This window comes from Saccostrea echinata, unplaced genomic scaffold, assembly GCF_033153115.1.
Source record: "Saccostrea echinata isolate AGI-Se365-2 ecotype Australia unplaced genomic scaffold, CSIRO_AGI_Sech_v1 ptg000054l, whole genome shotgun sequence".
NCBI lineage: Eukaryota > Metazoa > Mollusca > Bivalvia > Ostreida > Ostreidae > Saccostrea > Saccostrea echinata.
The window spans coordinates 19697777-19725551 of NW_026889803.1; the positions used below are offsets into that span (position 1 = coordinate 19697777).

Genomic DNA, 27775 nt, shown 5'->3' on the forward strand with positions numbered 1-27775 from the left:
TTTTGTATTTTCTTGTTTGCCACAAGAAATAAAAGTTTATCAATTTATTTATTATTATTTATCTTAAAACTAAGTAAATAATCATGTACAAGTAAAATTTATAGAATTTCATTCATGAGATTTTTGTACATCCTCCGAGACTAAGCCAATTACTCTCTTATTCTTCCGCAGCAAAAAAAAAAGCAGAATACTGAAAGTCAAAACATGAACAACATTAATAGCTTAAAGAAGCATTTACACAGTTTGAAATAAAATGAATTAATATGTTCCAAGAATTATAACTTCAAATGATTCATTTTATGAATTATCAAGTATTATAATCCTCGGATAAAAGTAGTTCCACCCTCCATGTTGTGTTATTAACCTGAGATATATATTACAGCGCCGCCCTCAGCCTGTAACTTGTGTCAACACTAAGTTTACTCGTGTTTGTTTGATGTCAGATATCATCAGGTGTATTTATTTTTAATTTGATGTTCACAGTATTAGTAACTGCCGATTGTTTTATTGGTCACCTGCGGGTACCGGTATGAGATCTTGTTAAAATCACGCACTTGCTAAACACGACTTGACAAGCTTCCCATGATGTCGATGAATGTGAATCGACGGAAAAGTCGTCAAAACTCTGGGCCATCTGTCAGTAGGTCAGTGTCTTCACTGTCTTGAGTTATTTTTCTGTAACGATATGAGTTATTGCGTTTGTCACTATCACAATAAGAACTAATCGTTGTGATGCAGGCCAACCTAAGTTGCTTATCGATGACGTGTTTTATCTTTCATGGAAGCAGCAAGACTCGGTCCACGCTGCAGTTAGATGATAAAAATGGCACCAAATTGATTGGTGCAGAGGAAGTCTTATGTAATTGTGGCATCATTATTACTTCGAGATAGCCATTGTATAATGAAGGTCACAGCACTGAACTTGTATATATATACCTATACATACCATTGAAGTGTGTTAAATATGCATGCATACTATGCTTCCAATCAACCCCCCTCTTGCCTGCCAAACTGATTAATAAGTGTTACTTTTACAAAGATCTAAATGTGTACTAGTGCCGATACATCTAAAGTTGTGACTATACTGATCATAGGTAATGAGATCACAAATATGTTTAATCCATTTTCAGGAATTTGTATTCTTTAATTAATTTTCATTGATGTTTAATGCCTTTGCAGAAGCCTTTAAATGTTACCTTTGTGACAGATTTGTGTGAAAAAAAGGTGTCATCATGTGCATGTAGATCCATTGAGATGAGGGTGGATGTGGGAAGATAGAGTAATCACATTTTTCAGAGGTTTAATGTACATCTCAGTTTGCATCTAGCAGTTTGAATGCCCTGTCTTATAAGTATCTCCAGCCTTAATGCCCCATCCATTAACAATCTAGTTCCTTATTTTTACTGCAAGATGATGCATATTGATATTAAACATTAGAATAGATTTGACTTCAAGAAACTTAAGTATTAATGATCACTTCAGATGGGAATAAGTTACTTCTTTCAAGCTTTTATTTTGTCCACTTCTATTAATAAAGTTGCAAGTCCAAAATATGAGAATTGAGCTGAACATAGAATTCATGACTATGAGTTCAAAATAAAGATTTCAGATTTAGTATCAGGTGTAAAGCAAGGTCTTACATTAAAGCAATATGAGCTGCATCTTTGATGGTGGAACTTTTTTTGGGCAGAATTGTAATTAACAATTTCAATGACAGAAATAAAGAACAATTATAAACTTCTGTTGTTCATATTTGCAGACCTGCCTACCCTTCTGCTTTTTGACGTAATTCTTCCGCTTTTTACCATGAAATTACGCTGTTATGCCATGAAGTATAATTTTACGCTTTTAACTATTTTTCCTAGACAACTTAATGAAAGGCTAACTTGAGAGTTAAAGTAAAGGCTTTCCTAAAAAAAAAACGAGAAGGTAATTAATACTAATTAATAGGGGGTTTTGGTTCTTCACGATTTGATTATTTACGATATAAACAACATAGTACGTAATATACTTTGTAGTTATGCCTTTTAAAGGGGTGGCATGCCAAAATTAAGAAAAAAAACTTCTGAATGAAATGTGCAATAAGTAAAGTCAGTTTAATTTTCAATTCCGTTCATTCTTACATTGCTTAGAACAACATTGAGACAAGTAAATGTAAGGAAAACAAAACCGAAATAGCGCAATGATGTAGAATTTGTATTAACATGCAAATGAAACTTTGAATTATGTAATTTTCTATAAATTTTCCAAAAGTTCATTAGGCATGTAAGTTAAATAAATTTGATATAACTGCATTTAGGATACCAGTTTTACAACACATGGCCTTTTTTTCAATAAATGATTTGAAAATGGAACACTCATGCTTGCTTTGTTCAATGATGTACAATTACAGGTTTATTTAGACAATATAGTATCATTGCAAAACATCAAACTAAGGAAACATAAAGAATTACGCCTTAATCTCTGAAATTCCGCCAAAATGAGTATTGAAATTACACCCTCGCAATGAAAAGGGTAGGCAGGTCTGTATTTGCGATGGAGCTTTGATTGAAGCAAATTTACATTATAATTGTTGTCCTGTACAATATTGATTTTTTATATGATACTATACATTCCATTGTTCAGGAACCTTTCTTCTGAAAAAATTTAATACTTTATTATAGTCTAATTGTTTATAAAGGTTTAAATTACATACAGATTTATCATAACAGCGCACATTTTAACAGCTGCAAAATAAATTTCTTAAAAGTGCAGCTCATATTGCTTTAAGGTTTGTCAGCCCTCTGTTCACCCATATATAAGTTTGCATTACTGCTGATTTTCTGAAAGAAATCTAATTTATAAGTAAAACTGTAAAATGTACACCATTTCAGCACACCTTCATAGACAAAATTTGACAAAAATGGCCTTTTGACTATTATATAAAGGAATGATAGTTATTAATCCAAGTGAGAGTTATCTCTCTTATCAGGGTCAAGACACCTTAATGCTAAATTTTGTTATTGGGTTTTACCAGCTGGCTTTTACTTTATTTGAAGTATTTATAATCAACAATCATGTTATATAATTAGAATATAGTTAGCTTATGCAACAGTGTAATCTGTAGTGTGTAAGTGATCTACAAGTGATTAAAAACGTATAATAATTTTATTTAAGATCATTTCTGTTATATTATTTTTTTGATTAAAGATGATCTGTGAACAGTCAGGGGTGAGACTGAAATCCGTCATTTCTGAAAAATGATGGATAATCGTCATATTTACTAACTACGTATTTTCGTCATTTTTGTCAATATGACTTACTATCGTCATATTTTCTTTTTCAACTTAATTCTTCTATCCTGGTTACATAAAAGCAAAATTTGAATTCACCGCTGGAAGAAGAGTGTTTACGCAAGTTTCATTTCATCCGGGTCACTAATTACTGCCGACCATGTGCGTTAGAACATCAACATGGAAGGTGAAAGTTATTATATAGCGGTAAAAGGTCTAATTTTGGTAGAACTAATTTGCCATTTTTACATGGCTTTTAGCCCTATAAAAACATATGGTACACCTTCTGGAAGAATACATACTTGTAGAGAAAAGTCTCGACAAAAAGTTAAATCCAGAAAAAAGTAGTGCGCCCCGCAAAACAAGCGAGGTATTTCAGTGCGCCCAGACCCCCCTATATTTTGAAAAAAGACAGAATATCGTCATTTTCGTCTTCTTTCCTATTTAATGCAAATAAATTGACAAATAACTCTTCCACTCTTATTTTTGCTTGGGAAATTTGTACTGTCAACATAACCAGTATTGTAGTCAACTGTATTAGAGAAATGAAGTTTGTTTACGATGTTTTTTGTCCTTTTTCGGTTGGTGGATCTAACATTTTTCAAAGAGAGGTAACTCGATCGGTATTCTAGAAACACTCTAAATTTTTATGACTGTTTTTGGTCATTTTCTTAAAAATGACGAGTTTAAGTCATAATAAAAATTTTATTTTATGACTAAAAATCATCATTTTAAAATGACGGATTTCAGTCTCACCCCTGACTGGTGAACATTGGATATTAAAAACTGTAACAGTAAATGTTTCAAAAGACATTTTTTTGGAGGTATAACATTTAATGTTACAGATTGCATTACAATGGTAATCAAAGATCAAAGTTTGCTGTTCGAAATTGTATTTAAGGAATAAATGTTTTAAAATAGTACCGGGTACATTATAAAATTGAAAAGATTTTTGTTTGGAAATTGAAATAGCAGAGTTGTTGAAGACTGTCCCTCCTGTTTGAAAGGCCAGTAAAACATTGGACAGACATAACTTACTAGAAAATGTCGGTCCAAATGACTGCTTTAAAAATTATACATGGTGCAAATTAAGTTTTAAAGATCTGGAGGAATTGGGATGCACAGGTGATGGTCATGTAAACAATAGAGATGGCTAATCAAATTTGCTAACTAGGCTCTCTACCAGTAAGAAAAGTAAAGTGTGTGATACAACTATTTTTTGTGCATTTATTTATTTTTCTTTTTTACAAAATAAGGTACATGTATCTGGTCTTGCAAAACTTTGTCCAGTCTGACAGAACCTTTCACAGTGTCAGACCAAATGTCCATGATGTCTGAGAGTGTTTTAGAAAATTGGACAACTCTTGAATAGACTGTGTAAATTTACAATGCTCTTCACAGGATTTTTTTTTTTATATAAATCACAACATGAACCAAAGGGTTCAGGGAGCTTTTCTAATTTTGTCCATCTGTCTATTAATTTTCCACATTTTCGGCATCTTTTCCAGTCACTTATGAATTTTAACCAACTTTGCACAAAGCATTCTTAGGTGAAGGGGGAAATGAAAGACCACACCCTCTTGAAAGGGGAGATAATCAAGAAAAGGCAAAAAAATAGGTTGTTTTTTTTTTTTTTAAAAAAACCCATCTTATTCTCAATAACAACTGGGCCAGAATAAATGATACTAAAGTGAAATTTCCTGAAATAGTGGAGATACAAATTTGTCCAAATCATGTCCTCCGTCACCTCGGGTTAAGGTGGGACCTTGATATGGAAAAAAAAATCTTCCTTTGAAGAACAGCAGAGACATGATTAGTCTTATACAATGTTTAATATTCTTTGACCATTTATAATTCAAGTTGTAAAGCTCAATGTAAACAATTAGGAGGGGTATATTATTTTTTTATTGAACTTAGAATTGTGTGTTATCCTAATGATTGTCCTATTACATCCCCGGTTACCATGGATTCTAGCAATTATGCAGATCTAAGTTTACACAATCAATTGATTTCTTTTGAAATACTATTTGAGTATACATTAAGTGCAAGTAATTCAGATCTATAGTGATCACAAAAGAATAGGCTATATAAGGAAGTACATTCTTAAAGTAACAGTATATTTGAGAACAACAGTAGTTTCCAGCAATTAGGTAGAATAAATATGTTGTACAGGGTTGCAAATAACATTTTAAACCTTAGGGGCCATGTGGGGCCCAGACTACAAAAACTTTTACTAGTTCACATCGATATCTTGGCGCCCACAATTTTCTGTTCACTCTGTAAAAAAAAATCTTTAAGTTTTCTTATAGATAATCTTGGAGAAAAATACTTTATACTCCACAGTATTTCTTTTTAATTTTTCCTGCAGATTTTGACATCACTTGTATGAAATTCCATGTTTTCATTCACTTCAAGGCAATGCCATGTATTTTGAATTATATGTTTCTATCGCAAAATTACAGAAAGTTTAGATTACCCACTTTCAAAGTTCATAACGTGTAATATTTTAACCCACGGTAAGCAGCAAAAAATCAGAAAACGTCTTCAACATTCTTATTTGAGGAGGAAAATTAATGAATATAAAGCTGCTAATTGTGAATAAAAAAAGGAAAATTAAATAATTGTTAAAGGAATTTTCATACTTTAAAGAAAGCATATCATCGACACGATTCTGGGTCTTGAAGATGTTTTATAGGAAGAAAACGGTGAAAAGGAAAGTGCTTTTTATAGTAGAACCAAACCACGATCTGGTTTTGGAAAAGGTCTGTTAAAATTCTTATTTGCCATGTGGGCGATAACATCTTCAAGAGTTGGTCACCCACAGGCAAAATTACTCGCATTTGTGAGTGGGCAAGTGGTTATTTGCAACCCTGGTTGTCGGTGATTTTTCTACATTTTTTGAAAGGGGCCTGGGCCTTTACAATTGGGAAAAATCATCGACATTTATGTCAACTTGGGAAAAATCAATATGATTGTAGTTACCTTTAATTTACAGGTAAAATGAAATATATAAGTAATTTTAACATCATTTATTCAATGTATTGCTTATAAAATAACAAATTGGACACAGTTCTACATGTACATTAAATTTTATAACTTTCTTATTTTTTTTACTCTTTGAAAGTTGTCAATGATTGTCTTTATATTTTCATCATGGTTTTATTTTGGGGAAAAAGCAACTTAAATTGGGAAAAACTTGGTAATTTTTGACAGGGGAAAGGGCCGATCGCCGATATTTGGACCTAAATTTGGAATAAAAAAAAATCACTGGTTGTACAGTGTCTAGCAGGTGGATTTTACTGGAGACAAATTGGCAGAACTTGAAATTATAAGTCATGGAAATAAATGCAAAATATGTTAAAGTTCAAGGTCATAATATAGAGTTCCTTGAACTTTCTACTAAAAGTATTGGTTAATTATAATTCAGTATTATGCAAGTACATGAACCTGGAAAACAAGGACCTGCTAATTTTCAAGGCACATGCAAATTAAATATTACAGTTTTGAGGACATTGCACTTAAAAGCTTTCAAAGTAATGAAAGTTAGGATAACACGTGTGATTATAGGTATTATTGTAGGTATGACACAAAGATCAAAATTAAGATACATGATCGTAATTACACATTTCTTGATTGAAATAAATAAGACTTGCAAATTAAAGGTAACATTTTTTGGGTCTGTACAAACTTAAACTTCTGCAGTATTTCTGCATTAAACACTCTTCAAACATAGGGACTTTTATTCAGCAATGAATAATGTTTTTACAACATTTGAATGTCATTCAATCGATATATAGTTCAGTTACACTTGTTATAAGAGTGTCTTTTCTACATTAATGTGTAGATACTGACATTCCATATTTTAGACCAAATGTCACTTCATTTCCTAATATCATGGTCTCAGTTCCATTCTCAAATTTTAAGGGCCCTGTGACACATTTAATGGAATATTGAATTTTAGTTCATAAGATCTTGAGATGTTTGCAAATTAATGTATTTTATATTCAGTTTTTAAATATTTATTTTTACAGAAATAACAACAGAACTAGAGGCTATGACAAAAATATAGCAGTAAGTAACAGTTCAATATACTCCTTGTTTGAATTTTTTTTTGGGGGGGGGGGGATAAATGGTTCAAGAAATCAAATTTCTTTTTTAAGTACATGTGTACACCTTTTGAAGAACATTTTGACACAGACATATTTATAATCATCATGAGGGTTTGGAATTCATCATAAAAGTCTTTTCGGCATGTTTAAGGATACATGTACATTTTGATTTATTATGTGAATCATGGTTATGGCAGTTTATTAGGACATTGTACCAAGTACTAAACAAAGAAATGTTATAATGATATTATTGGATCAGATTTTTGGGGGAAATACATCTAAAGAGGCCAACCTGTGTATTTTTTGGACACGTGCCAGCTTTGTTTTCGCAATCAGCTGAGCTGTTGCTTTTTCACAATGGCAATATCAGTGAATGTTTATAATGGTATTGATTTTTGAATATTTAAGAGAAAAGCAGATTTCTACACTCTAGCAGGTTTTGATTAAAAATTGATATACACATGGTAGAAAATGTGATTTGATTTAAGAAGTTAAAATGGGATTTTTCTTCTTTTTTAACAGTTTGATGGAATTTACTCGAATCCCAGATTCTCGCATCTTCTTGCCTCTCTCGTTGTAAGTATTTGGATTCATTTCAGTGTTTATGAAAAAGAATCTAAGGAAATCAATGCAGGAGGTCTCTTTTTTAAGTCAACTGTATACAGGTATTTTTTACAATTTTTATAAAAATTTATGTATGTAGATCTCCAAATATTCAAAGATTATCTACAGTTTTTTAATTTTTAGATTTATTTTCGTAAATTTAATACATTTATCTTATGTAATGGTTTGGGCTGTGGATATTGGCCTGGGTGGCTCAGTTGGTAGAACACCTAACTAGAGATGCAGTGGTTCCTGGTTCGATTCCTCGGCCAGCCATACATTTTCTCCTTTCCTGTTACACTTATAAATCTTAAGCTGTCTCAATTCATAATTAGAATTACATAAGAAACTGATTGTTAAGTCAGTTAATCTTTCTTTGTAGACTTTTATGGTTATTGTCTAACTGCAGAATTGGAATTTGTAATGAAATATTCCCAGAATTTATCAGATTTAAAACTTTTGACAGGGTTGTGTTGTTCAGTTACAAGTAAAGAATGGTGGTGTGTATGATGGTATTCTCAAAACAAACAGTCCTAAGGTGAGAAAATAATGAGATTGATCTGCAGCAAATCATATTTAAAAACTGACGAAGTTTTCTGTAGTTTCATTCTTATTCCCCTTCCCCTATCCTCAATGTACAGAATTTAAATGAGGTTAATCAGTTGTAAGAAGCAGAGGATTTTAATGACTTTAAAAATGGACAAAGTTTGTTTATAATGATGCATGTCAAAAGATTCTGCAGCAAAATTGTAGACAAATGGAAGAAATCACACACATAATTGTGTGTATACAAATATATCTGGCACATTATAGAAATCTTTAAATTTTATCTCACAAAATTTGTGTAGATAATAATTTAGTATTGTTAGGACATTTTGAGATTTAGATTTTGTATGGTAATGTTTTGTTTTGTTGATGAAGATGGACGTGGTGTTAGAAATGGCCCACAAACATGAAGAGAGTAGTAACAACAACACCAATAATACAACTCCTTCCAAGGATAGACTGATTGAAAAAGTCATCTTCAACATGTCAGATATTCTCTCTATCACCTCTGTGGATGTTGATCTAGATTATGCTGTTAAAGGTAGCAAAATAAAAAATCAGAAAACTTTGCTTATACATGTACATGTATAATGTATTAATGATGTATCAGAATGTTTTAAAACATGCATTGCAGAAAATGTATTTTGATATATATAATTATTCTTTTGATTTATTTTCTTTTTTTTTGTCATAATGTTTCATTCCAAGCCCAAATTAAATCCTGTGACTTCAAATGTCGTTTTTTTGTTTTTTTTTAATTTCATATTTCATAGATTGCAAGGTAACAGATGTCTCTAACGTACAACCTGTGACTTTCAAATATTTGTTAAACCGTTAACTTTAAAATATGTTACATATGTGTCTTTTAAATACAGTCACATATAATGGATTTGGTTGTTTCTTGCAGATACATTTACAGACTCAGCAATAAGCAAATGCAATAGCAATCACTCAGAGGCAGATTTGAAAGTGTTGCAGCCTTGGGAAGGGGGAGAAGGGGAGGAGCTAGGAGGATTAGAGAGAGAGCCCACTGTAAGTACACATGAACCAAAAGAAAGTTTATTGTCTAATTGTAGTGTATTAAGATAATCAGAGAATATTATTTTCAAAATTTGTTATTTCATTCAATTTCAGAATGGATGGGATCCAAATGAAATGTTCCGAACAAACGAAGAAAAATTCAATGTACAGTCAAAGTATGATGATAGCTTAACACAGTATACGTAAGTATTGCATCCATTATGAGCAATGGTGTTTCAATATGAGGTGTTGCATTGGAGATTCTTTATTGTTTTTAAACTTTTCAGGACACCCCTTGAGAAGAGAGATACCAAGGAGTTCAGGAATCGTGAAGAAGAGGCTGAGAGACTAGCCAATGAAATCGAGAAGAGTGAGCAGTACAAGCAGCACATCTCACTAGAGAATGGGGATGGTGACGAGGAGGAAAAGTTTAGTGCTGTCAAAAGGACGAATGAAAATAATACTAATATGCTGAGTTCTGGAAACTCTGGAAAGTAAGACATAGTTTGCATTTGTTTAGATAAGAGTTTTGGAAACAATTAAGACTTGATTTTAAAAAAGAATTTTTTCCCTGTATTTGTTGCAGCTTTTTTGTAAATAAAGAACTTTGTGATTATTTGTTAAGATTAGCTGTAGTGACCATTTCATTTCAGTGGAATAATTTTTGTCAGAAAAATTTTTGACTTATGTTTTTCTCTGTTCAGATGATATAGGGTTTTATTTATTTGTTATGATCTTGCAGGTACATCCCCCCGAACAAACGCTCTGGAATGCAGGGGAACAGGGGTCGAGGGGGTTACTCATCGAACCAGCGACCTCAGAGTCAAATTCCACCACGGTTACAAAATCTTCATCACCACCATCCGCATAACTTCCATCCGAATCCGAATCACTCCTCCCCTCCCCACCACCACCACCCCCCTCATCATCAGACCTCGTCAGAGGAGCCAAGACTCAATGGATTGGCCGGTAAGTTTAGGAGTCTATTTATGTGCAATGTAAAGAAAAAGATCTGGAAGATTTTTTTTCTTAAAATAGAATTGGTCAAATAAATGGTAGAAAGACATTTGGGGAAAATGATTCAACTGTCATTTTATTATGGTGTTGTAAAAACCTAAAAGTTCAGCTTTAATAATCTTCACAATATTAATCAGCATTGTAAGCAATTTAAAGTTAAGGTTAGGGATACTGATTCAGAAATGGATTCAAGTAAGTAGTAAATGTACTAGGGCTGGGACGATATATCGAGATATCGATAATATCGATTTAATGTGAGGATGATACACATATCGATATGTGTGAAGAAATATCAAAATATTGCAAAAAAAAAATCTGACTTATGTTTTTCTTTGTTTACTTAACATTTTGGGTTAAATATATAAAATAAATATGCTAAATATAAATATGAAATACATGATAATTAATACCACTTAGGTAAAATGATTTTGTTTTAGAACAAATATACAACTTCTTTGAATAAATTTTTCTTATTTGTGAAGAAATGTTTCGTTCAATTTAATACGAAAAACATTTTATAATCAATTCAACATATTGTGATACGTTAGGCATATCGTATCGTGGCTCAAATATCGTGATACGTATCGATATAGAAAAGGTTGTATTGTCCCAGCTCTAAAATGTACTGATAGGTTAGTCATCCTGCATTGCATTACTTGGAAGTACTTTTGTATGATTTTAGGTTTTTATGATTTTAATTGTATTTTCTAGATAAAGATGAAAGAGACAGGAGGTCAGAAGAAAGGAAAGCAGATGATCGTGTGGAGAGGGACAAACGACAAGAGGACCGACGTCCTGAAGAAAAGAGAAGTGATATAGACACTAATGTGAAATCTAGTCTTAAACAAGAACCGGTGACTCCACATGTAGCCCCTGAGAAACCTGATCCTGTTCCCCACACGTCTCCTGTACCCATAAAGCCTGACAGGAGGAGCTCAGCTCACAGAAGTAAGTAGATTTTGAACTCTCCGCAAGTATTTTTAATTCTAAGTGATTTAATTTAAAATGATGCATAGAATTAAACAGATGCAAAGACCCTTGGGCACTTTGTAGGTCACCCAAGTCACTCAGGTAACATTATTTTGCTATTACTGGCCATCCATCAATTCATCATCCATTAGCTTAACTTTTAAACATTTTGAACTTGTTCTGTGAAACTACGAGGCCAATTTCATAAAAAAAACTCCTTTACTAACAAGTATCGAGGACACAAACCAAGTGATTCTAGCAAAACAAGCAAGGGAATTCTCAAACTGTGAAATTCTGAACTTCTAACCAAGGGGTTCAAGCCCTTAGGTGGGGCTGTTTTGCAGTTAGAAGTGATAATGCAATTCATCTTAAAAGAAAAAAGTCATATTTATTAACAAGCATCTAGGAGACAAAATGTACATGCTTAGCAATAACAAGCAGTGGTATATCAAAAGCAAGTGAATTTTTTTAAACATCTTCTTTAAGCCAACAATAAAATAATTTTTTTTTTCATGTACTCCTACCAACTTCTCAAAAATTGTCCCTACCTGATCAATTTTTCAGCACTTTGAATGTTATTTTTATTTTTTTTTTTCCATGGAAGAACAGATTATGAGTTTGTGGTAGGAGAATTGCTCAAATATTTTATTGTGTCAACTTAGTTATACTGAGGGTACAGATGGTCTAATTACTCATGACCATTAAAGTCCATGGGCATATTGTTATAAAATTATTATTGAGATGGGCAGTTTTGGGGATGGGGGATCAATATTAAAGAAATCTCCCAAAATTTTACATGCATGGAATATATACTGTGGAATCATTTTAATTTGTTGGGGTCAATGTTTGAGGGCAAGCAAAATTTCACTTGTTCATGGGGACGTAATTTGTAGGTTACTTGTTTATACTGTAGATTCGGTGAATTAATATGTTTACAAAATACATGTTCATGGGAATGTAAATTTGTGGGTAACGGTGACCCACAAAATCCATAAACATTGGTCCCCCATGAACCAAGATGATTCCACAGTATTGAAAGGTAATGTGATCTTTGAAATTGCTTATATACATGTACATGTATATTTGCACTTTCTTTTCCCCATGTTCATACCCTTTTGATGCAGTGTTTTATTTTAATGAAATATTCTACTCAGCAATAATGGCAAACATAATATTCCCTTGGTTTTTTGTAAAAATTCCTAGTGCTTTTTGAATTTTGCACAAAATAAAGGGAGATTCTTTGAAAAAAAATTAAAAATAGATATTTTTATATAATTCCTGAGAAACTGAGTATTAATTTTTTTTGGCTCTATCACTTTTTTTTTGAGTATGTATGAAACATATGTTTTCTTTTTGTTTGCAGATCGTACAGATGTTCTTAATGACCTGAAGGATTTTAAAAAAAATTTCAAAGTCAGTGTAAGTACTGCTGTAGTTAATTGATATTTAAAATGCAGTTTAAAAAAATTAATAGATAAACAGCTTCATTAATCTTGATGCTTGTATTCCAAACCAAGAGTACAGAAATCTTTGAATATACTACTCCTCCTTCAATTTTTGTTTAGGATATTTAATCCTGTGAGTGTAAATCTAAAAAAGGGGGGTTTCATGTTCAGCTGATTCTTTCCTCTTTATTATAAATACAGTTTAGTAGAGCTGTAGTCTATACAGAAACTCATGGTTCCATCTTTAATTAATATTTGAAGTTGAAAGTAGAGTTGATGTAACTTTGTTGTTGTTTTTTTGTTTAGTTTGATGGAAAGAAAGAGGATCATAAGGAGACAGTAGAAGCCAAGCCAGAAGACATTGTTGTACATGAAGCCCCTGCTGCTGCTGTCTCTGCTCCACCTGCTGCCCCTACAGAAGAGCCCCCAGCCCAGCCTGCAGCAGAGGAAACTCCTGTTACTGAAAATAAGTCAGCTGAGCCACAGAATGCAACAGAGAAGGATGAGTAAGTGATAGAGAGAATCATGTATTACAAAGAAAGAGATATAGGTAATATATGTCATTGGGTTTGTTTCCAGGAAGACTGAAAGGCTTTATTTCGGTTACGAGTGCTTATAAGTTTTAAATATTTGAGAAGCATAAAATATTTGAGAGAGGAAAGTGGACTTGTAGTACAGTGTATCTTAGCTCTAATAATGTTCTCTTATGTGTTTTAGTATGTCGAGGATTTGTTTCACTTATGTTTAATATGAGGAGGAAATTCTGTAGCGAAATGGTTAAACAATGATATGCTTTTTTTTGTTTCAGCATTACAAAAAGGTCAACCCTGAATCCCTTGGCAAAAGAATTTGTGATGGGGAAGGGAAGGGAACAGGTAAGTGAATTTCAAAAAGATTTTGGTCAGTTGCCATCCTTACCTATGGAAATTTTAAGTCACCTGAGTGACTGATGACATCACTGTTTACTCCAATCAGTCGATCAGCAACATTTTTGCACATTTTATAGTTGCTTCTTTGAAAACAGTTTACCTAAACTTTAGGCCACAGGTGTTTTTTTTTTAATTTCCTAGATCATGTAGAATTCACCCAACATAGTCAAGGAAAAATACCTATAAGTTTTGTTTAAAGTAGATTAAAAAGCAATTTATAAATGTTAAGATTAATCCCCACTTTCATTTATGTGTTTTTAAGTTGTATATACATGTATATGTACAACAATACAGGTAGATATTATTTTGTCCTTTGCCATTTTATAAAAGCCTAGTTAATAGCAAGATCACCCGTCTAATTTTCAGCGGGCCTGGATTGGATATACATTGTATGTATAAGAAGTTACAAAAAGCATAAATATTGTTTGGATATGTTTTGTAGCAGGTGCCTACTCCTCCTCAGAGGCCTCAGACCCAGAGTCCAGTAAACCCGGGCATGATGCAGCAGATCTCTCAGCCTATGCCTCATCCTTATATGCCAACATACACTGTGATGCCTCCCACAGTGGTCAACCAAGCACCCCAGCCTTCTCCTCAAAACTTCAAGACGGTCAAAAGAGGTAGGTCATGTGGACATCATTTAGATTCAGATTCTTTAAAGAATTCTATTCACCAGCAATTATTGATGCACAATTTTATTGGTATACTGGTACATGTATATCGTGATTTTTATTTTGTGATATGTATCGTGAAATGCAGACTAAAATACCAATTATAATAATTAATAATTATTATAAATTGCAGAAATTATTCATATATTTGTTTAAACTTTTAAATAACAATTACAAGAAGTGTAAAAAGTGTTGAAAATGGTAAAACGGCGGCATCCAAACATGCTTTATATTACTGTATAAGTGTTATTTTTAGTGAGACACAAATTTAGCAATTTGTCCTTGAAAATCAGTATTTAATTTTGGCGAGAAGTAATTTAAGCGATTTCTTGGTGCATAGAGAGATAACGGCAACCTTTAATGCAGAATAAATTGTTAGCGATATTTAATTTTAGCAATCTCAACACCCTCGCTAAAAATGCCAAAATTCAATCATCGCTAAAATTTTCTGCTTATACGGTATGTAAATAAAAATGAAGCATATCTGTAAGAAATTCATTTAAAATTATAGTAAAAATTGCACATAATAATATCACGATATTATTGCGATATTTTTGGGGAAAATTGTGATATATTACATTACGAAATTTTTGGCGATACCTATCCCTACTAGCAATGCAACACTACCAGCTGTCCTATTTCTTATAGGAATATTTGATTGCATTGATTTTTTTTTTTGTAATGTGTGTAGTTCACAGGATGTCCATTTTCAACATCACAGCAAATGAAGTCTATATCTGCCTGAACATAACAATCAGGCCGGTTCATAACTTTGAACATGGAAACTCCATGACATAAAATCATTATGGCAAGTTCAAGGTCATTGGCAGAAAAAGTGAAAAATCTTGTCTTGTCCAAAACTTTCTTATGGAGAAACATTGGAAGTTCATACTTCACACAAAGATTACCTATCATCAGAAGGTGTCTCATTTTCTTGAACCAAGGTCTTTTTGGCAAGTTCATGTAACATTTATATAAAAAAAAATCTTTGGACACTTTTAAAAAAAATAGCAATAGGGGTATAATTTTGTGAGCTTCCTCATGGTCCTGTAGTTTGTTTTATTTTTCAGCTGTTGTTTTTGTTGTCTTTTTCAGCTGTGGTTTCTGTTGGTCCCAGGAATGATCTGACTGCTGCCCAGGCTGCTACTGGACAGCCTTTATTTAACCAAGCCACCGTACAGGCCCAGCAACCTTACATACCATACTTCCATAACTATCAGGTACCAATAGAATGTGATCACACTTAAGGCCAAAATAAAATTATTGTTTGTTTGGAATTGCCTCCCGCCTCATTAAAATTACCCCTCCTGGAAAAATTTTATTGCCCAAAAATAAGGATTTTTTTTATTCAATCAATACTTGGCCTGTTACCACATGTGCTACCCAATCACTTAATAAGTGTAGGGTCTAATCAAAACTGGGTTCCAGGTTGATGGGAGATACCCTTTACAAAAAGGCAGAAAATAATGTGTTCATTCTTTATTGAGATTTTTATCATCAATTTTTAATTTTGAAAAAAAAATAATTTCCCCCCTCCCTTCTGGGTCTGAAACCTCCCAGACGGCAATTCCAAACAAACAATTGTTTAAGGATGGCCTAAGGGAAAGTGTTTGAATATGAAATGTGTCCTTATTATTTATACTTAGTGAATAAAGATTCAACAGGTGCCCCTGAAGAAATCATGCCTTTAATTGATCCTGAAGAGGAACTCTGTGTGTAGATTTGTTTTTTTCAATATTTTTAGGCAGTGATGCCTATGCCAGCAGCCACGGGGAGAATGGTTACACCGACATCTATGCCTATGGTGCCTACTTCACATGGTGCTCAGTCCAGTCAATCACACCAACATTCAACAATATTTAGTAAGTTACAATACAGTATGTTCCACAGTTTGAATAAGTCCGTTGTATAGGTCATCCCAGTCCTTCTGCTATCTTTTCCTTAAAAGTACATGTTTCTTTAGTCAATTTTATCCAATAAATTTAAAGAACAGTCAACTTTTAAAAGGCATTTTGAAATTTGTGACCAGGCTTAAGGTTTAGACTTCAGTTACGGCTAAGTTGATAAAAAATTTTGAAATCTCGTTACACTTAGGCAATCTGTTTACATGATCGTGATAGACAGTTTTCTTCCTAATTTCCAATGTACTTGTTTATAATGGCAGGAGCTAAGTTGATTGTACAATAAAAATTCATTACATTTAAAATTTTCTTCACTGCTGGACATCTAACAGACAAACAATTTGCTATTTGCTGATTTATAAATTACACGAATCTTTGTTCTAGGATTCAGGCCAAGTAGGTACGGGTTGGTTATGCATTGAAAATTCAATATACATGTACAGTGTATCTTTGAAAATTTCCTTTTCCTGGACATCTACCAGGCAAACCTTATGATAGTAATGAAAAAATTGTTTTCCCAGAATTCAAAATTTAGGACCCAGGGTGGGGGCAAAGTTAAGGAGACTGGTTATATCCAGCAGTTAGCCTTACCTTAAGTGTGAAATTCAAGTCTCCTGGGTTAAGGGTTCCGGACCCAAGGTTGTAACTAAGTTTATGATACACTGAATCAAGTAAATGTATATATTTATGGTGAGTAATTTTGATGTTTCATTAAATCCAGTGCCTGGTCAAGCTCAACCAATGCCAGCTCACCTTCCAGCTGCTCAGTTTCCGTACCCAGCCCACATGCCCATGGCAACAAACAATATGGGCAGTCAAGCTAATCAACAAGGAGGGCAACCTCAACCTATAACACACCCAGCTCCTAGTCCAGTACAACAGCATGGAAACTCTCAAACACATCAACAGGGGCGGCCACCAAACTCCGGCACACCCCAGCCAGCAGGAGGACCTTATCCACACATGGCACCCACTAACATCCAGGGACATCCGCCATTGATCCCCAGTCCGCAGAATCAGTCTCCACAAACCATGCACAATCCTTATCCGTATGTCTCCCAGCACCACATCTTCCAGCAGGGCACCACAGGCCAGCATTACACACAGCAACACATGCCAACCAGTGGCAACCAGTCAATGCATGCAGGGCCCTCCTCTCAGCTGGGCCATGGGGCACAGATTGTGGTCATGCCTAGTCCCCAGCCTGGACAAGTGCAGCCTCATCATGCACACAACCAACAGTTTCAACAACACATGGGAGGTTAGTCTTCTGCATGTTTTCTATCATTACTGCATTGTTATCAGCATTTATTTTATTTTAGTGGATCATATCCATAACTGTTGAGGATGAGTTGTAATATATCAATTATACAGAGTAAATTAAGATAAAACTTGGCACAAGCATACAACAGATTTTTTTTTTCTTTTTTGTTTGATAATAAGTGTTACCTTTTATAAAGAAACAGAAAAAAATTGCACAAGATATTTACCACCTGTCGTTGAATAGGTCCCAACCAACAACACATGATGCAACCAACAGGAATGCCTGCAGGGTATCAAGGATCTAATCCTTCTACTAATGTTGTCCACCAGTTTGTTCCACAAGGTGGGGACTCATTTTTCGATGATCAATGAATAGAATTAGGAAATTAATAAGTTTTCAGCAGTTATTAAAAGATACTACCATGGTAACTAATAATTAGAATTAAAATTCATGCAGAGACAATGAAATTCCTGTAGATGGATAGTCTTGTCAAGAATATCTGTTTACAATTGTGCAACATTGTATTTTTCTTTGTATAAATATATATGTATATTATTGAAGAATATATTTAGTTTAAAAGTATGTTTATTTATATCTTATTTTCATCTTATCAAATATCTTATTTTTGTGTATTTATAATATATTTGTTCAGTGCACTTGATACAAGAGTAGACATTCTAATCTGGAATGAGCACTAACTGCATCCTATTGGATTTTGCAAGGAGCTATATTGAGCTGTGAAAATGCATGTCAATTGCTTATTTGGCTTTAAGGTTTTATTATTTTTTTTTAACACTGCATGGTTTATGTTTTAAAAAATGTGCAAGGTTACATTCCTTCTTTGGATTCCCATACGAAGTATTCCGAGCATAGATACTTGTTCTGTTGGGGCTTCAAAAAGCAAAAACAAAACAAAACAGACAAAAAAAAATCTGACAGCTGAAATTATTCAGGCAGGGTCTTTTTCTGAGAAAACCCACCTTAAATTGTTAATATTTGCCAGACTGATCTCTCTATGTGCATTTTTGAAGTAATTGTTTACCTGAAAAAAATTGACAAAACAATGGGAGATAAACAAAGTTCCATTTCATATCTTTGAATTGCTGAATGCTTAGTTGCCTTTCTTTTGAATCCTACTACTGATTCAGTTGATTTCCTGACATTGGAGTTAACCCCCTAACTCTAAAGCTGTTGAGTTTGCCCCCCTCCTCTGTTCACTGTATGCTTGCTTCATTTGTTTTTCAGTTGCAAGTGGTCCTCCACCTGTGGCGACAGTGCCACCATATCAACAAAACCATTAAAAATGGAGAATTTTAGAAAAAATAAGATACTTCTGTAAGTACTTATTAGGTAGTTGATTTAACTTGAATTTCTGTATTGTTAGTTAATCAGAATATTCTGCTCAACATGACTTGGGAAGAGGTACAGTATTTTTTTATTCAGAAAAACAATAGAAAAGAAGCTTGATTTAGCATTTGGCCTATGCAAGCAATTAATGCAGGGGGTTTGCAAGAAGAAATTTATAAATTTTGACTTCTGTATAAAATGTTTTCAGTTTAATTTTTGTTATAACCAGGGCAATCTTAGGGCCTTGTTTTAGAGTGACTAATGTCACAAGATTTATATTTTTGCTGAATTTGCATCCAAGTTATGAAGCTTTTATGGTGTTTGTGCATGAGATTAGTGTTTTTTAGTTCATGCTTAACACATTTTGCACGTGACTTACAAATAATTTTTCATGGCATAAAATTTTCATTTTGTTGTCAGGGTAAAAATTTCCTCTTGTTCTTTACAGGTTTTCCTCTCTTCTGATTTCTAAACTCAAGGCCAAAAAAGTAATTGTGCCAGCTCTTAAAAGAGGACCTGATAAATTAAAATAGATTTTTGACATGTTCCCCGAGAAGTGTTCACAGTTTCCAGCTTAGATAGTGTGTGAAAGTGTGAGAGAGAGAAGTTACAAGACGCATATAATGTGATATCAGTTCTTAAAAGTGTTTGCAGGACAGCAAACTGATTTTATTACTAAAGAACAGCCCAAGTTGACTTTTTGTAGAATAAAAGTTAAAAAAAAAAACACAAAAAATAAAAAAAAAACTACTGAAATGTTGTGTTCTCATTCTTTTCACTTAAAATGCTGTAAGTGTGGAAACTACATTATTGGAAACCCATGATTTTACATTCTCCTTGGAGAAAGGCATGCCGAGCAATCATTTAATGGTTTTGGAACCTGGAATTGGCTTGAATTCCCTACACAAAGTCATTAATCAGCAGTCTTTACCAAAACTCACAGGACCGAGGCCAGTAAAAAGTCTGCTGGCCTGTAGAAAATTCTTATCTCCTAAATGCATTCCAATTTAAGATATACTTTCAATTGCACTGGGTTACTCACTTGTATAAATTCTCGTTAGAAAGGCATGAGAAGTTGGGATTGATAAACATAGACAACATTTTTTTAAAAAAATTGAAATCAGTTCATTTTAATATTTAGAACCCTTTTTCTGATAATTGTAAATGTATAGAAAGTGGAAGGGAGAGAGCTGATGAATTCCCAATGGAGCCTGTAATTTTTATTGACCTCTAGGTCCAACAGACAGTGGTGGAAAAAAAGTTTTGTTAGGTATTAATTTGAAAAACGTGCTTTTTACAATCCAAGTACATGTATATCTTACTAGTACTTGGTATTATTTGTTTTATAAGTGCAACAAAAGTACCTTGCGTACAGTTAAAGGGGCAAAGATACTATGGTGAGGTTTATATCCTTTAAAATTTTTGGTAGAATTCATTAATGGTTGTCGGAGTGTTTAAGACTGATATATTGAGAAAGCATGTTGAAAAACTTTTATATCTGAAAGTATTTCTACTGAAGAATGGGTATTTTTTGCAATAATCCAGTTTTTGCGAGCAGTTTTAGTTAGCAAAAAATCAATTCACATAAAATTGTCACTAGTTGTTTATCATGTAGATTACATAGATAACTCTTAATAAACCACTGGGAGAATCGCAAAAATAAAACTAGCAAATTAAAAATAAGTGTTCTGGAATATTTTTGCATAAATTGTGATACACAGAAAAAAAAAGTTTTCAGTATGTTTGAGCATGTTTTTCCTTGCACTTTTCATGAAGTAAAAAATTTATGGTCAAAATTTGAAAGGAGTGGGATATCACTGGTCTAGTAATAAAATAGAAGTGTAATCAAGACAAGCCAGTGAGAGAGCAGGTTAAAGATTCTGGGGCAGGTGCATTCCCAAGTAACTTTTCATTCTTTTGTGATAATAGTAGCAAGAACGATGCATTAAGGGATGCACACTTCAGACATGCTTCAGATGCTCAAGATGATCTATGGTATATTTTCCAGATGAGTAACTAGGTTAGTTTTTGAAGCAGGTCCAATTCCAAGTAACTAAGACTTACCTGGAAAAAAATTACATGATTGGTACACATATTAAGGATGCCCATTACACTGTGTCAGACTTCCTTCAGATGCTGGATATGATCTATGGTATCTTTTTCCAGTTAAGTGACCATGTTGAAGTTTTTGAAGCAGGTCCATTTCCAAGTAACGTCATAAAATTATGAACAGGATAAATTTGTTATGTAGACATTAGGAAGGGTAAATATGGGGTCCTTGAAAAAATGCATATTGGGCTCAGCTTATGCCTCACCAAATATGAATTTTTACAAGGACCCCATTTCCATATTACCCCCCTCTTAAGTGTCTACATAACTATTACATATGTTAATTACCCTCCCACACTCTAGCCTATATTTCTTCTTAACTGAATTGGTATACATGCATGTACTAGTACAAGTCACAATAGTGTAGTGATGATCAAATAATAGTTCAAGGATCACACAGATGCAATGTTTTTTCTTCATTAGGTTTGTTATTGACAAAACGATGGCAAATGTCAGAATTTTACTTTAAATTTCACTTCAAAAGACTGAAAATCATTACAAATTTCATTGTATTAGGACAAGATGAAAATTATAACACCTGAACATTGAATATTTCAAAGCCTACTTGAGTAAATATAATCCTTGATAACTGTATAGATGGGTGTGTTCAGTTATCAGAGATGAAAGTTAACGGAGGAATTAACTCTCAATAAGGTCAGGATTCTTAAGAACAGTATATTTTGTTGTTTGAAGAAAATTTCAGCTGGAAAATTACTGTATAAGGGATTAAGACTGAAGAAATTAACTTTGCTTCGATCTGGAGACGAGACCAACAAAGATTATAAGGAAGTTAGACTCCCCCCACCCCACCCCACCCTCTCTTTTTTTTTCCGATGTAACTTGAAGCAAGAAATAATCCAATTTGTAAAGTACATGTACTTGATGAAATTCTTCATTCTGTAAAGCTGAGTATGCTATAACATGACAAGGGAGAAAACTCTAGCTTGCATATTTCTTTCAATGTTGTCAATAGACAAACATGGTGAAGTATGTGTGAGCTGTTGAATGACATTTGATATGATAACGCTTTGATATGGTAATAATTCAGCTGTCACACCCTCTGGACATTAAAACATCCGTTAATTCAGAAGGAAACTATAACTAACTAAGATAAATGCTTTATTGCAATTCATGTATTATGTCTGCCCTAAGTATTCTGTCTTGAAAATAAAAAAAACCCTTTTATTCAGGCAGCTTTACAATATTACAAGACCATTCTGCTCATCATAATTTTGAAGACTAGACATTATAAAGACTAGCAAATTGGCAAACAATATTACATTCTTTGCTAAATAAATGTAGTTAAACCTTAATTGTTATCTTGAACTCAATTGAACCAAGGAAAACCTTCAAGATACGAAGGGTTTGAGATATTGAGGTAAATACAGAGAGAAAAAGTGAATGGGACTTCCAACTGATTTCTACATATCCATGGTATTTGAGATATTGGTGTTTGAGATATCTATTATGTTCAACTGTAATAATGCATTTTCATAACATTTGAAAATAAAGCCTACAGCTCAATTTTTTTCTCCCTCCTAAAACTATTGTAAGAAACGAACTTAATCCAGTATTTGGATAGTTTGTTGAAATCTCCATTCACTGTACTTCATCATTAACATTTAAAATTATCTCCTATTCATCATTTAACAGGTAAATTTCTTGGATCCACTCCTTCCTTCTGAATTTTCAGTGAGAAGTCAACAACATCATAACCCTGGGTCAGTCTGCTTAATGACACTACATCCACACCTGGTATCATGTATTTTTGTATGTTGGACTCCGTAATTCCACCACTGGCTTCTATCAAAACATTTGGAAACTTGTCTTTTATTCTTTCAGTTGCATCTGGGAGTGCCTGTTGATGAAAATAGAGTATGTTTTAGTTATAATAGACATTCAGAAAGTTGCCTTTTTGAATCTGTCATTGTATTAGATAATTTTATGTCCTTAGGCAAAATGCAAAACTGATCTTTGAACTTTAGAGTCTAATTGACCTTCTGGTTTACTCCAAACATTTTGTTAAGCGGGTGTGCTTAGCTCGACTTTTGCAGGTGACCTTTATTATGCCTTTATTTAGTTTATTATCATGTGTCAAGTTTTAATTATCTTCAAATTTATTAATCAGGAGATGTTCTAAAATCAAATTCTGAGATGATCTTAACCTTAACCTTTGACCTTGAATATGACAAATGCCAGGGTGTGCTTCTGCCTACTTTTTAAAAAATTAAATTACAACATTCCCAATACTTCATTGTCTACTTCTTTCCATCTTTGAAAACCCAAAGGTTTTTCTACATATTATCTAATAAAGGATGACTGCATATTTTTAAGCTGTGACATCATGCATTAAAATATCCTTCATACAATATTAATTAATTGACACCACCTTGCCATAGTTCACTATGAAGATTTTTCCATCCCCCCCCCCCCCCCCACAATACATTGTTGTATCACTTTTTAAGAACTTAAATGAAACAAAATGAGAGCACAATTTCAAGAGCTAGGGAACGAGACAAGAATGATCATTTTCAAACTGAGCTTTCGAGAAAGTGAGGCTCTATACCATACCTGGGCATTCGAGAAAACTAATGACTCAATCTATGCCATTATCTGAGCATTCGAGAAAACTATAGTGACTCTACACCATACCTGTGCATTCGAGAAAACTATAGTGACTCTACACCATACCTGTGCATTCGAGAAAACTATAGTGACTCTACACCCTAGCTGAGCATTGGTGAGAAGTCTTACCTCCGGAGAGAAATTATCCAGCATTACAATATCACTGCCTGCTTCTGCTGCTTCCAATGCCTCATCTACGCTCCGGCATTCTACTTCAACTTTTAAGGAGAATCCCCCAACAATTCTTGCATCTTTAACAGCCTGTAAAAATCACCAAGTGTCGAAAGTTAGAAGTCAAAAGTAACGATAACATCAAAAGGTATTTAAAAGTATTTAATTTTCAAAGATGTTTTTCACTTCTCCAGTGACTCTTGTTTCAGATGTGTTGCAATTCATACTTATACCTGAAAATCGTAAGAGTTATTTTCCATCTGTTAAAGAGGATTTAAAAAAGCTTTTTGTAGGGAAATTTTCCAGAATGTTAAACCATAACCACATACACGTATAATATATACTATTATATATTAGTTGGAGTAAAACAAAGGTAATCAGATTATAAAGTTGGCCTTGATGAATGTCATCTATGTGAGTCAAAGTCATACCACATAAATGTTTTAAATGCATTTAAAAGATGCAATTAAGTCTAGCTGAGTTCAACATTACAAGCCTTTTGTAAATTATCTCGAAAATATAGATCCAGAGCTAGAATGCATTCCTGGAGTCAAGTTGCATAATTTTTTTTTCATAATACCAAATGGTCTAGGTATGATTTAAAAGTATGAACAAATGATGCTGCTTAAAAATCATTTAACTTAGCCACCCAACTAGAAAATATAGGTAAGCTGCAGCATTTAAAATAAAGCTGTTAGAATAATATATTCTTTTATACATCATTCATGCAAATTGGGAGGGGGTATAAATTATTATACCTCTACTGATTTTTCCCTGATTAAATTTAGATTGTTAGATGTGAATACATGTAATTCCCTAGTAATTGCTGTGAATGGACTAATCCCCATATTGTGGTGCTTTAGTCAAGTGAGCTAATTCCTGCTTCAAAATTTGAATTGGTATCGCTTTGAAAGAACTAATTCCCATTTTGAGGTGCAAAATTTGTATCAGTATAATAAAACAATTATAAGTATATCATTGAGGGTTAATTGTTAGCAGCTAGATTCCAGTTGATTCCAGTTTCCTTCCACAAGGACTATTTCCCGAGGCAAAGCCTCTGGAAATAGTCCTGACCCTGGGGAACTGGAATCTTCCCAACACCCTCAATGATGTACTTTTAACTGTATATTATTATACCTTTACTGATTCTTCCCTTATTAAAATAAAATCATTGGATGTCATATTTCCCTAGAAGTAATTGTGAATGGACTGTTTTGCCTTTCATTAGTCAAGTGAGCTAATCCCTGATTGGTATAATAAAACAGTTAAAAAAGATCAATATATCATTGAGGGAGTTTAACAAGATTCCCTTGGCCATGGGAAATAGTCCTGGCCTTGGGGAACTGGAATCTTGCTAACTACCTCATTGATCATACTATAACTGTATGTACTAACTACATGTACTTGTAAATAAATCTGCTCCTAAAACTTTATCCTGATCACTCAACTGGAAACCATGCATATTTCAAAAGGAGCGTCTGAAGCATAACTGGAAGTAAGCATTCCTTGATGCATCATCTATGAAAATTTAGTCCATGTAGGCCTTATACCGCTAGTTACTTGGAAATGAACTTCCTTGAAAAACTTCAACCTGATCAATCAACTTGGAAAATAGAGGTCAAAATTGCAGCATCTGGAGCAAGTCTACCATACATCCATAGATACCAATATCAGCACTGAGGAAATGGCATATTTAGGATTATCTGACTTGTCAGCTAGAACTTAATTACTGATCATTTTTACCTAAATTAGATTGCAGTTCAAATCACAAAGATTAACAAAGGTACATGTAGTTGACTCTAAGCTAAAAATATGTACTGATAATTAAGATGGACATTTATTATACATGGTACATGTATAGGTGATACATGAAAACTGGCTCTATACCTAAGTAAAGAGCTTAAAGATTATGGTAACTTTCTTTGCTCTTTAAAGCAAAATATCACATGTAGTTGAACAATTGCTGTTGAAAGGAGGGAAAATCTGTATATATACTAGATGCAAGAAATAAATTAAAAGATATTTTAGTATAACATGAATATTTTTTTTCTAGCTTATGTAAATGTTCCACTCCATACACAACCTAAAAGTATACATATATATACAGCAAATGGAAATAACTTTCTTTGCTCTTTAATTTTTAAAGCAATATTGAATCATGTTTAAAAATTGCTGTTGAAAGTAGAGAAAATTAGTAAAACTTTACCAGATTATTATTAGCATATCATTGGATACAGATTAAAAATGAAATGAAAGATTTTGAATTGGAATTTAAGTACCTGGTAATAGCATTCCTAATTTGTTCTAGCTTCTGTCATGTACATATTATACAGTAAGCATAAGCTAAAAGTATATATAGAAATTGAATTTGTAAATAAATATGGCAGTTCATATGTGTTTCTCTATTTTACATATTTCTATTCATGTAACAGCTATATAGTAAAGAATGATGAAAGTATCTGTGGGCCTTTTTTTTCTCCAGGCCTTTAAATTTTCTCCAAAGAAGTCAATATATGTAAATGGCTGGGGTACCATGTTGATTCAGTCGTAATATGTAAACATTCTTGATACATAGAGAGGTTGTCAACCTTTGAAATTTTCCATTAAATTGAAAGGGTTTAATAAAGTTAGCAGGCATATGGAATTTTGGCACTGATAACACTGAATACACATATACCTCATAAATACATGTATCTAACTTAAACAGGTTTCTAAAGGGTATTCCTTAACAAAAATGTAATGCATCAATGTTGCTTTAGAATGTACGACTAGTTTTACATCTACCTGATATTTATCACAATTATAAATAAAGAATTATTTTACATCAATATGTTTATAAATGTGAATGTGTTCTTAGGATTTTTTTCTCATTTGTAATTAACATTACACTTTCAAGAAAAAAAGGCATGAGAAATGCGTTTTGTTCTTTTCCCATTCAACTATCATAGAAATATAAGGTCCTGTATCAAAAAAGCTGCTTCAAATCATTGAATTTTTATATATATAATTATAAGTGTACATGTACGTCTAGCAGAGTATTTTACACTACAGAGTTTGAATTAATGGTATTTAGGTTAATTATATTAAGGTTAGGTTAGTTTAAAAGCAGATTAATTCACACCTACATTGAGGGTGCACCTGACTGTAAGATACCTGTGTAATACTCCCTGAAGTCCAGATGTGATTGTCTTTTAACATTATCATTGAGGATAAATCATGTCGATGTGTGGAAACAGATCCTACAATTAAAGCATATTTTTCGACCAGCCTAAATCCAGGGGTTGTTTTACGTGTACCTGCAATTTCACCCTTCCAACCAACTGTCTCCTTAATCTTAGCTAGCTGTCTTGCAAGAGAAGCAATACCACTAGCCCTAGAAAGACAATTCAATGCCACTCTCTCACCCAACAATAATTGACGAACTTTACCAGTAACTTTTGCAACACACTGGATAGGTTCTAGAAATTCACCCTCGTCATATTCCCATGAGACAACACAGTCTAATTCTTTGAAGACAGCATTAAAAAAAGGTTTTCCAGCTAAAACACCTGCATTCTTGATTAGGAGAAGAGCAGTCTCTTCTTTTTCACCAACAACAAATCCACCATAATCAAAGTTTGGTGTGTCTTCTTTTAACCATTCTCGAGCCATGTGTTGTAATGTCACTGGTGAAAGAACATTTGAAAAACTTGGTTTATATATATTATTCAATATGCGGTCTTCCGTTGACATTGTTGCTGATCTGTGATCACTTAAAGAGCAGACTAAATGCACTGT

The 27775-nt window shown here is 33.2% G+C and overlaps 2 protein-coding genes across 3 annotated transcripts; one reads left to right on the forward strand and one right to left on the reverse strand.

Annotated features, from left to right (window-relative positions):
• The first annotated feature begins 350 nt into the window (after positions 1-350).
• LOC133172097 (ataxin-2-like protein) lies at positions 351-19850 on the forward strand. 2 transcript variants are annotated; one of them, XM_061306905.1, is made up of 20 exons: positions 351-644; positions 7304-7343; positions 7904-7957; positions 8451-8522; positions 8906-9071; positions 9438-9562; positions 9665-9753; positions 9838-10044; positions 10293-10519; positions 11279-11515; positions 12900-12955; positions 13288-13487; positions 13790-13856; positions 14353-14530; positions 15677-15801; positions 16326-16443; positions 17204-17743; positions 17990-18088; positions 18992-19081; positions 19542-19850. In XM_061306905.1, exons 1-19 carry the CDS (start codon positions 583-585, stop codon positions 19045-19047), a joined length of 2718 nt encoding a protein of 905 aa, XP_061162889.1. In that variant the 5' UTR covers positions 351-582; the 3' UTR covers positions 19048-19081; positions 19542-19850. The 2 variants fall into 2 exon arrangements, with proteins under 2 accessions (XP_061162889.1, XP_061162890.1); XM_061306906.1 differs by lacking the exon at positions 18992-19081.
• A 2498-nt stretch (positions 19851-22348) lies between these two features.
• On the reverse strand, positions 22349-27757 carry LOC133205190 (nicotinate-nucleotide pyrophosphorylase [carboxylating]-like). The gene is made up of 3 exons (XM_061340950.1): positions 27152-27757; positions 23957-24088; positions 22349-23060 (listed from the first exon to the last, which is right to left on the reverse strand). The coding sequence occupies exons 1-3, from the start codon at positions 27728-27730 to the stop codon at positions 22845-22847; spliced, it is 927 nt and encodes a 308-aa protein (XP_061196934.1). The 5' UTR covers positions 27731-27757; the 3' UTR covers positions 22349-22844.
• Positions 27758-27775: the final 18 nt, after the last annotated feature.

Coding starts and splice junctions, on each gene's coding strand:
- LOC133205190 (XM_061340950.1), bottom strand. CDS start 27,730: ATGTCAACGGAAGACCGCATATTGAATAATATATATAAACCAAGTTTT. Junction 24,089..27,151: donor CTTCAGGGAGTATTACACAG/GTATCTTACAGT, acceptor TGATTTTTACAG/GCTGTTAAAGATGCAAGAAT. Junction 23,061..23,956: donor TGGATAATTTCTCTCCGGAG/GTAAGACTTCTC, acceptor TTTCATCAACAG/GCACTCCCAGATGCAACTGA.
- LOC133172097 (XM_061306905.1), top strand. CDS start 583: ATGATGTCGATGAATGTGAATCGACGGAAAAGTCGTCAAAACTCTGGG. Junction 645..7,303: donor TCTGGGCCATCTGTCAGTAG/GTCAGTGTCTTC, acceptor TTATTTTTACAG/AAATAACAACAGAACTAGAG. Junction 11,516..12,899: donor GAGGAGCTCAGCTCACAGAA/GTAAGTAGATTT, acceptor TTTTGTTTGCAG/ATCGTACAGATGTTCTTAAT.